This window comes from Tursiops truncatus, chromosome X (genome assembly GCF_011762595.2).
Source record: "Tursiops truncatus isolate mTurTru1 chromosome X, mTurTru1.mat.Y, whole genome shotgun sequence".
In the NCBI taxonomy this organism is placed as follows: Eukaryota; Metazoa; Chordata; class Mammalia; order Artiodactyla; family Delphinidae; genus Tursiops; species Tursiops truncatus.
The window spans coordinates 113530699-113542716 of NC_047055.1; the positions used below are offsets into that span (position 1 = coordinate 113530699).

General features: G+C 38.2%; 1 protein-coding gene across 5 annotated transcripts in view; it reads right to left on the bottom strand.

Annotated features, from left to right (window-relative positions):
* The window catches only part of PPEF1 (protein phosphatase with EF-hand domain 1), a 148767-nt gene that overhangs the window by 53527 nt on the left and 83222 nt on the right, over nucleotides 1-12018 (bottom strand). For all 5 annotated transcript variants that reach the window (XM_073798778.1, XM_019927731.3, XM_073798776.1 and 2 more), the window contains 2 exons: nucleotides 5930-6044; nucleotides 1641-1687 (listed from right to left, as the gene is read on the bottom strand). In XM_073798778.1, the coding sequence (XP_073654879.1) occupies nucleotides 1641-1687; nucleotides 5930-6044 (162 nt within the window). The remainder of the gene's footprint in view (nucleotides 1-1640; nucleotides 1688-5929; nucleotides 6045-12018) is intronic.

Below are 12018 nucleotides of genomic sequence, written 5' to 3' on the forward strand. Positions count from 1 at the left end.
CTTCCCAGGTGGCACAGTGGTTAAGAATCCGCCTGCCGATGCAGGGGACATGGGTTTGAGCCCTGCTCTGGGAAGATCCCACATGCCACAGAGCAACGAAGCCCATGCACCACAACTACTGAAGTCCACGTGCCTAGAACCCGTGCTCCGTAACAGGAGAAGCCACCGCAATGAGAAGTCCGCACACTGCAATGAAGAGTAGCCCCCGCTCGCCACAACTAGAGAAAGCCTGCGCGCAGCAACGGAGACCCAACACAGCCAAAAAAAAAAAAGGTTAAAAATATGGTAACCATATGATCCAGCAATCCCACTCCTGGGCATATATCCGAAAAAGACAAAAACTCTAATTTGAAAAGATATGTGCACCCCAATGTTCATAGCATCACTATTCACAATAGCCAACATATGGAAGTAACCTAAGTGTCCACCGACAGATGAATGGATAAAGAAGATGTGGTATATATATATATATATATATATATATATATATATATATATACACAATTGAATATTACTCAGCCATAAAAAAAAGAAATAATGCCATTTGCAGCAATATGGATGGACCTAGAGATTATCATACTAAGTGAAGTAAGTCAGAAAGAGAAAGACAAATACCATATGATATCACTTATATGTGGAATCTAAAAAATAATACAAATGAACTTATTTACAAAACAGAGCCAGACTCACAGACATAGAAAACAAAATTATGGTTACCAAAGGGGAAAGTGGGGGGAGAGATAAGTTAGGAGTATGGGATCAACAGATACACACTACTATATATAAAATAGGTAAATAAAAAGGATTTACTGTATAGCATAGTTTCAGGTGTAAAGGAAAGTGATTCGGATATCCAAATCACTTTCCTGTATACCTGAAACTAACACAATATTGTAAATCAACTATATGTCAATACTATTTAAAAAAAGAGGGCTTCCCTGGTGGCGCAGTGGTTGGGGGTCCGCCTGCCGATGCAGGGGACACGGGTTCGTGCCCCGGTCCGGGAAGATCCCACATGCCGCGGAGTGGCTGGGCCCGTGAGCCATGGCCGCTGAGTCTGCGCGTCTGGAGCCTGTGCTCCGCAACGGGAGAGGCCACAACAGTGAGAGGCCCGCGTACCGAAAAAAAAAAAAAAAAAAAAGAAAACCCAACCAACAAAGAGGAGTCACAGCACTGGAAGAGCAGCTGAGCCTGGCAATGATGAATCAGGGTGGAGAAGAGAAGAGCAGTTTGGAACTTGCTATGGGGGACTACTTTCATGCATCTTTAGTGCACAATGGAGGAGAAGACTGCTGTGGCATGCTCACTTCTGAACCAAATAACAATAAAATAAAACAGATTGTTTCCCTCCCCTTCCTCTGCCATCTAGACATTTGCCATATAATAAAGAACATAAATACAATCAGGTACAAATCCTAATGGATCTACAGATAACAATAATATTAAACAAAGGCCCAAATTAAATCTTTAAAATTTTTTTGTGAAACGTGTGAAAAAACCAAATCTTTCAACTTCTTGGATAAAAACTGTCCTATTATATCTGTATTTGTACCTATCCCTAATAAAACTAATATTGTTATTTGTCCTAGGACTGCCTTCCCCCAACAAAAATATAAATATTTAGCAAAATAATCATTTACCTTATAGTAGATCAAAAAAAGATCATCCAGTTTCCCATGCAAATCACCTGGAAATGAAATGAAAAATCGCTATTCAGTAGGAACAAGAATTTAAAAACTGAAAAGACAAAAACTCTAATTTGAAAAGCTACGTAACAGAATTTAAAAACTGAAATACTACTGATATACTCCAAGCGTTTTCAGGACATCGGGTTTTTACCCTATGATGATATTAATTCAACAGACAATTTGTTTCCATAGCACTCTATGGAAACTTTGTCCCCTTTCCTATAGGGGACAGCATCCAATGTGGCAATTACCTATTCACTCCTGCCATTTATGGGCCTCCCTTCGGGATGGGCCTCTGTGCCAAGTGCTCTGTGCCACTCTCTGCCAAGTGCTAGACTAAGGGTTTACGTGAATTGTCTTGTTCAATCCTTACAACCACTCTATGAGATGGGTATTGTTTTCATCAGACTCATTTTACGAATGAGGCTCGGAGTAGTTAAGTAACTTATGCAAAGTTGCCCAGCTACCAAGTAGCAGAGCTGGAATTCAAACTCAACTTTATCTCTCTTCAAAAGTGAAGCTCTGGGCTTCCCTGGTGGCACAGCGGTTGAGAGTCCGCCTGCCGATGCAGGGGACACGGGTTCGTGCCCCAGTCCAGGAGGATCCCACGTGCCGCAGAGCGGCTGGGCCCGTGAGCCGTGGCCACTGGGCGTGCGCGTCCGGAGCCTGTGCTCCGCAACGGGAGAGGCCACAACAGTGAGAGGTCCGCGTACCACAAAAAAAACACACACAAAAAAAATTGAAGCTCTTAGTGATTGTTCTGTACTACCTACCCTGTAATCTCTAGGAGAACAGCAGTATCATCTATATTGGCATTAAACCCCAAATGCCTCCCATAGTACCTGCTGCATAGTAGCACTCAATAATTAAGTTTAATTGCTAAATGCAAAGGTTTTTAAAGCCACATTTTCAAAAATATGCTCCAGCAGTAGCATCTGAAACTTAAAAATTTTGAGTAGATAGTTGACATTCTCTTGATGAGACTATTAGAGAAAACAAAAATGAAAGCATGGCTTTATAAAACTCAGCCAACTGAGGGAAAACATATAAATAGATGAAGCCATTAATTTAAAAACAAGAGTAAATATGTGAGTATTCAAAAGCCCTATTTGGATAACTATTTCTAGGTAAATATTTGACTTTCATAACCTCTGATCATAAGTTTTTATTCCTTGTATCCAACTTAATTACCAAATATAATTTAATTCAGGAATACTTTTCCTCAGTTTGCTTAAAATGCTACAACCAAACTTAACCAAATATATGCAAGAAATGACTGCAATTATAATGGGAATAATAAAATTAAAATCCTACATCACCAGCACTTATTTATAAAATGACTACAATATTAAGAGCATATTAATACTACCATATACTTAAATCTCATTGCTCTCACTCCAAATCTAAGGAAATAAAAATGGAAGGACTTTACTTATCAGTTAAATATATATTTTTAATTATTTTGTTTTCCTAATTTTCTTCAGGATACTCCAATAAAGATGGTTAAAAAAAAAAAAAACAACTTCAGCTAAGAAAATATGAGCTCATTCACTCAGCAGCTACATTATGCTGCTTTAAAGGAGAGGCACCAACGTACACCATTGAGAATAAAGGTGCCTTTCGGGCTGACACAGCAGAGGCCTGTATATGTTTGCCAAATCTGTGTGTGGTTAGTGCTTCTGAGGCCACATCAGAAAAATATGAGTTCTGATGGCAGGGAGGAATTTCTGAGAGGGAGACAAGCATAATAATAAAAATGCTGTGAGTCAGGTATTCTGTAGAATTTGTTTAATTGGGAGCTTTAGAATATCTGCAATGCCTTAATGGACAAAGTATTTCACTTCATATCAATAAAACAAGCTACTATTAGCAGCTTTGGTTCCAGTTAAAAAAAAAGCAAAAAACAAAAAACCCCAAAGATTTGGGTGGTCAGAACTGTTGCAGCTGGTATGCTAATAAATGAATTGCTTTCAGAATATTAAGAGTTGAGGCTATACAAATATTTTTATTTTCATTTTTTTCATAAGCTGCCTTATTATTTTTTAATTAATTAATTAGGCTGCTCCAGGTCTTAGCTGCAGCACGTGGGATCTTCGTTGCCGCGTGTGGGATCTTCCTTGCAGCATGCAGGGTCTCTAGTTGCGGCATGCAAACTCTTAGTTGAGGCATGTGGGACCTAGTTCCCTGACCAGGGATCAAACCTGGGCCCCTGCATTGGGAGCACTTAGCCACTGGACCACCAGGGAACTCCCTAAAAATATTTTTAACTTCTAGTTGGACAGCAAGAGATAAAACTCAATGTATCATGGAAAGGCAGCCACAGAAAGATATTTCCACTGCACACAAAAACCTAAGTGCATAACTGGTTATCATTTATAACATAAACTAAAACACCTACTATATTTCATGCACGTTGAGAAATGTGTAGCATGTTTAGATGTGCATGTAAAAAAATGCATCTGGAAATTAAAATAATGGTAAAGGTTCACCATAATTTCTCCCCCTTTCCTAATACTGTCTTAAACAGAGGATGTTTATGAAAATATGGCCCTGATTTTAAATTTTATTTTAAATGATGACCAAATTTTTCTAAGTTCAATGGGGCTATTAAAGACAGAAAATAATAATTCCTATGCTATGGGAACCTATGGGCCTTGGTTTTTCCTTCTATCAATGGTGCTACATGGAAGAAGTCTGGAAATAAATGCCCTGCCAAGATGTGAGTATCTTTAAAATAATGGAACTGTCCAATCAATCCATTCCCTAGTCCTTCTCTCATGATGGAAAATGAAACATCAGTCAGAGCAGTGCATGATGGGAGTTGGGATAGCAGATACGGAGTTGGCTCTAACCTGGGATGCAGAAGATCTGATTTTTAATTCTGACTCTGCCACTAACCAGCTGAGTAAGCTGAGGTGGAGAGAGGGGGACAAGTTACTACATAGAAATGCATGGAAGGCAATACACTTTTCTCTCTGGGCCTCAATTTCATCCGTAAGAGCAAGGGATAGACTAGATGGTCTCTGTAAGAACCACTCGGTTCTTACACTGCATGATTCCAGGACTTACATGCCCTCTAATTAATTCATGTCTTCTTCCAGATCCTTTTATGCAAAGCTAAGTCTCCAATGGCAACTGGAGGTATACTGGAAACATATGGGAGCAGATCACACTCCCTGTTTGGCCTATTATATACACTCTGAGAGCAAACCTCGCCTTGGCTCCAGAGGCTTCATGGGTTGGCATCGCTTCCTGAGCCTCATGACCCAAAATTCTTTATCTCCATGAAAAGTAAGTGCTGATGAGGCCTTGAATAAAAGGTCCCCACTGCTGAGATGCATCATCTGGAAGGCAGAGATGTGGTGGCCTGATTTGGCTGGAATTGAACCATTAAGGACTCTTCAAAAGCCTGAGTCAGGACATGTCAAGGAGCATGTACTGCTACATCGAGTCCCTGTCACCACTATCAGATGCTAGAATGGAAATAGTTTAATTAGATTGTCAAATCCATTCTACCTGCCAGAGTAAAAGAAACATGGGCTAAAAATTGATTTGGAAAATAACAATCACTGTTTTGTAACCTAAAGGCTTAATTAGAAGTTAAGGGAATTGCTGTTCCTTCCACGCACTCCATTCTCAGACAGTTGCAAGCACGCTGAGCACCAACTGTGTTGAATTTCAATGTGTACTGCTTCTTGAAGCAATATCCTGTCAGACTGGCCTATATGATAACAAAATCTCAGCTCTTGTTATTTAGAAGAACAAGGAACAGATTTCTGGGACATTCCCACTCTTCTAAAAGCTGCAGAGACCAGTTGGAAAAATCTAAAACAGCAGCCGAGGGCAGAGAAGAATTTAGTCTCCACCCTTCCTTGGGCTTTTCTCTTCCCAGCATAAGTGGCATGCAGAGGCCCACCTAGAAAAAGCTACATTGAACAAAGATAATGAGAGCCAGAGGGAGGGCAAAGAACACTTATTCCACCCATGGGTGATTTTCTGTATTAAAATGCTGCCTGCCTTTATAAAAAGCTATGAGTTCTTTAATTTCTCACATAATTAATTCCTGCCAGCTGGTATGCAAAACAAAGACAAGATAGGAAACAGTACTATCATGATAGAAAACTCTATATTAACACTTTTCCCTTAACACAGTCCAATTTACACAGTTTTCAAGTTAGGCCAATGATGTAGAACCAAGAGGCTCCTAAATATTAATTTGGCAACACTGCTCTGAAACTTACCACAGATTGTTATCTCTTTGGAGGGAGAAGTTTTTATGTGAGTGAAATTCGGCATTTGCTGCAGGAGCTTCTTGGTTTCAAAGAGCACCTCTAAGACATAATAAGCATGAAGTATCTGTGAGGGCGAAGGAGAGGAAATAGATATCATGAACTAGGAGAAAAGGCATGAGTGTGTAGAAAGCAATATAGGTGGAACATATGAGCACGTTTCAGGTAGCTGTAGTTCACGACAATCTCTAAATTATTTTTAAATAGATTTTCCTAGCACAGTATCTGGCACATAATAAGCCCTCACTAGAGATGTGTAAGTTGAATGAATGAATGGTTCCTAGGACGTCTATATTCTCATGTTCTTAATTGACATCACCCATTCACAGAACATTTCTTATTATTCTTGGTCCTTAGAGCCCAAGAGAGGTGACAAGAAAAAAAGGAGACTCCCTTGCCCTAAGGAAATGTGCAGGCAAAAAAGTAAAGAAAAGAGAAGGAGGGAAAAGAGAGAGAAGTAGAAAGGAAGAGAGAAGCAGAGAGAGATTGTTCAAGAGGAGCTGCTTTGCATCTGCTTGTGACCTCCTGCCCCGGGGCTGGGAATTAGATGGGGGTGCTGGGTTAGGAGGTCTCACAAGGTAGCCAGACAGGCCCCAAGGGACTCCTGAGCCAGGTGTCCTAGGTGTGGCTCAATATTTGGTGCACAGACATGAGTTTACAGGACAGCAAGCACACTTATATACAAGTGTAAGTATAGAACATATTGCCAATTCAAATAAACCATTCAGATTAGCTCCTATTATGACTATTCATCCCTTGATCTCCTCCAGTTACAGTGTTGATGACAGCATTGTTTTGGACAGATTCACTGGGTTTTCTCTTCCAGGCTTTTCTGTTTATGTGTTTTTAAATACAGTGTGTTGTTCTCCCTTTTTTTAAATTATGAACTATTCCAAATACATAATTCAAAAAGTGATGTAGCTGATACAAATTTAACAGATGCTAACACCACTTTCTAGTCAGGAGTGTCTGCGCCTGTACTGTCCAATGCAGTAGACACTGGTCACATGGGGCTATTGACCACTTGAAATGGGGTCAAAATTGAGATGTCATGTAAGCACAAAATACGCATTGGATTTTAAAGACAGTATGAAAAAAAAGTAAAACATCTCATAAAAAACTTTTAATATGATTACATATTAAAATGATAATTTTATATGTTGGAGTAAATAAAATACATTATTAAAATTAATTTCACTTGTTTCTTTTTGCCTTTATAATGTTGACTACTGGAAGATTTTAAATTATGTATGTGGATCACATTATATTCCTATTGGACAGCACTGGTTTAGATTATTGGAGGCTGAGAGAGAGGTCATATCTACATATTGTTCAGATAACGCTTTGGGCATGGGATTCAGGACAGATGGAACCCTTTGGAACAATCCTATCTCGTGGTGTCCTGAAATTTCCATTTCCACTTCCTATTAAAATAATGAAATTATTTTCCATTTCCACTTCCTATTAAAATTATTTAATCATGAAATTCTCCAAACTTATTTTTTTAAAAAAAACCAGGAAGCAGGATTGGAAGCAATGTGAGAATTAGGAGGAAAGAGAAGGTCCCCTGGATGTTAGTGGGGAGCAACCCACATTTCCTGTCTCTCCAAACCTAATGGATTGCTAAGGATTTTCCCCACAAAAGCATTCTAAATCGGTGAGTCAAATCTTTAGCCAGATTTTAAAGGAAGAGGCAAAACACTCTGATAGCATGATTTATTTTAATTTCCATATTTAATTTATTGATTCCCAAAACTGGCTTCAGTGTTACCTTAAGTTGCCACTGTAGACTTTCTGGACCATTTGTAGTGCTAATCAGAGTAATTACTGTCTGAAAAGGCAGTTGTTTTATTAAGTTAAATTAACAAATAATCATTGAGGATATATTGCAACAACAGAAAATCCCTATTATGAAAATGTTTTTTCTGGGTCCTTTTTCAATTGGTTAAAATCACTTTGGTATTATTAGTTCCTACAAAGCCAGTCTACTTCTCTTTAAGTAGCATTATAATCGTGTTTATAGCAATATTAAATACTCAAAAGAGTTAACTCAGAAGTTGATTTCTATGTTTACAAATATATTCAGATTAAATGGCAACTTGAATAAAATACTCACATTCTTTTAAAGGCACTGAGGGAGGAAAATATTACTTTGAAAGGATTTTCTTTTTAAAACAATAACTAGTTTTTAAATGAAAAAAACCCCCACATTTCTAAAGTTGAAATAAAAATTTAAACAGCAAAAAGGAGTATAATAATGAAAAGCAATTTTCCTTCTTCCCCAGACTTCAGTCTCCTTTCCCCATTCCCCAAAACAGCCACTGTTAAGAGTATCTTGAGTATCTTTCCAAAAAATATTCTATGCACTTGCAAGCATATAAAAATCAATATAACCAGGCTTCCCTGGTGGCACAGTGGTTAGGAATCCACCTGCCAATGCAGGGGACATGGGTTCAAGCCCTGGTCCGGGAAGATCGCACATGCCGCGGAGCAACTAAGCCCGTGTGCCACAACTACTGAGTCTGTGCTCTAGAGCCCGCGAGCCACAACTACTGAAGCCTGCACGCCACAACTACTGAAGCCCTCGCGCCCAGAGCCCATGCTCCGCAACAAGAGAAGCCACTGCAATGAGAAGCCCGCGCACCGCAACGAAGAGTAACCCCTACTCGCCGCAACTAGAGAAAGCCCGCACGCAGCAACGAAGACCCAACGCAGCCAAAAATAATAAATAAATAAAATAAATTTTTAAAAAATCAATATAACCACATATGAATATGCAAACACATGTATAAGTACATAATCCCTTAAATAAAATGTGGTATATTCACACAAAGGAATATTATTCAACCAAAAACAGGAATGAGGTACTGACTGATACATGCTACAACATGAATGAACCTTGAAAACATTATACCAAGCAGAAGCCACCAGACACAAAAGGCACACATTATATGATTCCATTTATATAAAATGCACAGGTTAGGCAAATCTGTAGAGACAGAAAGTAAACTAGTGGTTGCCAGGGGCTGGGAGAAGAGGGAATGAGGTACAGGGTTTTGTTTTGAGGATGATAAAAATGTTCTGGAATTAGACAGTGGTGATGGTTGCACCACATTGTGAATATACTAAAAACCAATGAATCATACACTTTATTTAAAATGGTTAAAACAATCAATTTTATGTGATATGAATTTTATCTCAATTTTTAAAAATCAAAATATATAATGCTTATTAATTTTGTTGACAAATGGGAGCACATTGTACACTATGTTGAACCTTTTATTCTTCCCTTAGCATCATATATTTTTCATTTTTATAAAATCAAAATTGTCTATCTTTTCTATTATAGCTCCTTGAATTTTTGCCATAGCTTTTATGTCCTTGAGCATATTAAGCATATTTATTTTCAACTCTGAGTCTGATAATGCCATTATCGAAAAACTCTATAGGTTTGTTTCCATTGTTTGCTGTTTGCCTCAGTTTTCTTTTGTGACTCTTGCATCCTCCTGTGCCTGGTTAACATTTGTGTTAAGTTCTGGATACTGTATATGAAAACTTGAGGAAATCATTTAAGGCCCTATTTTCTTACAGAGAGGGTTGAAATTTTCTCTTGGCAGGTGGCTAGGAGCACTAGCTGTCTAGGATGATATCAATTCAATTTCAGGAATTAGATGATTCAAAATTTTGCTTCAGTCCCTACAGAGCCAGTACTTCTCATTCACTCTTACTCCTAGGGTACACCCTTAAGGTCCTAACCTGAGAATGAGGGTTCTGGGGTGATGTCAGAAAATAATGAAGTAGGTAGTTCCAAGATCCCATCCCTCTGCAGAAACACTGAAAAATCAAGCCAAAAAACCAGATCAAACAAACAAAAAAACCTGTCCGACCCAGCTTTGTCAGAACTCTGGAAGATAGTCAAAGCTCACAGCAACCAATGCTGAATTAAGAAAGAGGCAACTTAAAAATGGCACAGTGCAAGCAGAAAGGAAAGGCTAAGATGGATTTGTAAACAGCCAGGCTAAGCAGTAAAGGAGTGTACCAACACAGAGCCAATCTGCAAAGACTAGATTTTCCTTGCTTCCCTTTCCTTCCCCTCTGTTCCCTTCCCTTCTTTCTTTCCCTCTCCCTCTTTCCTCCTTTCTTTCCTCCTCCCTCCCTCCTCCTCCCTTCCCCCCCCCCTTTCTTTCTTTCTTTCTTTCTTAATGGCTCTTGGTGTTCAAGGAAATCTCTGTCGAAACACTAGGTGAACACAGCCTAAAAGAAAAGAAACTTTGGAAACCTCACACCCAACTAGACCTAAGAGACATCTATAGACGACTCCACCCAAAACAGCAGACTACACATTTTTTTACAAGTGCACATGGAACATTCTCTAGGATAGACCAGATGTTAGGCTACAAAACAAGCCTCAATACATTCTAAAAGACTGGAATCATACAAAGTATCTTCTCTGACCACAATGGAATGAAACTAGAAATCAATAACAGAAGGAAAACTGGAAAGTTCACAAATATGTGGAAATTAAACAACATACTCTTGAATATGTTGAAGAAATCACGAGGGAAATTAGAAAATACTTTGAGATGAACAAAAATTAAAACACAACATACCAAAACTTATGGGATACAGTAAAAGCAATGCTCAATGAGCAATGTATGGCTGTAAATGCCTACATTAAGAAAGAAGAAAGATCTCGAATGAGAAGCCTGACTTAATGCTTAACACATTATTGACCAGAGACACATTAATACGTCTTTTGTTATCTGAACATCATTGACCAGAGACATATCAATACGTTTTTAGAGAGTGATACAATTAACATCACCATGCAAAGTTGTTAGAGCTTAAAACTGATCAAGCGTTCATCATATAACTTATGATTGTCATTATCATTCACATTTTGCTCCATTAGGTTTTTGCTCCAACCTTGTGTATATCATAAACGTAAAATTTTCAAAAATGACACATTGTGAAATTTTGAGTGAAGAAGAACTGTTCCGTGAATTTTATGCAGAAACTTTCTCTGACTGTCCAAGCAACATATATACTAGTGTCCAGAAGATGACAGTTCTTCAGAATATAGTTCTGATTCAGACGATGTGAAAACAAGACCAACAGAAAGACAAAAAACCTTAGTGATTGATTCTGATACGGAAAGTGAAAATGAAACTCGTGGTGCTGGAGAATGCTCCTTTGCTTCTAAGAAGAGTGGATAGAAGACAACATTTCACAAAAATTAGAAGACTTTACAGGTGTGTCAGATATAACTACTGAATGTAATAACCTGCAAAGTGTTAGTGAAATAACAGAATTGACTTTCTGGCCAGCCAAAATAAAAATCGCCAGCCACAGGCATTAGTTTCTACAAAAATCCCCCCATCAATAATGAGTTAAGGAGCTAGAAAAAGAAGAGCAAATTAAACGGAAAGCCAGCAGAAGGAAGAAGATAGGGATTAGAGTGCAGATAAATGAAATAGAGAACAGAAAACCAATAGAATCAACAAAAACAAAAGTTGGTTCTTTGAAAAGAGCTACAAAATTGACAAAATTTTACCTAGACTGGCCAAGAAAAAAAAGAGAAAGTGCAAATAACTATAATCAGAAATGAAAATGGGGCCATTACCACTGACCTCAAAGAAATAAAAAGAATTATAAGAGAATATTACGAACAACTGTATACTAACAAATTAGATAACTTAGATGAAATGGACAAATTCCTGGAAACACACACATTATCAAAACACTCAAGAAGAAATAGAAAATCTGAACAGATCTAGAACACATAGAGATTGAATCACTAATCACAAACTTCCTAACAAAGAAAAGTGCAAGACCAGACAGCTTCACTGGTGAACTCTATGAAACATTTAAAGAAGTAACACCAATCCTTCTCAAACTCTTCTAAAAAATAGAAGAGAAGGAAGCAATTCCTAACTCATTTCATGAGGACAGTATTACCTTGATATCAAAGCCAGATAAAGACACCACACAAAAAGAAAATACAGACCAGTATCCCTTACAAATAAAATGCAAAAATCCTT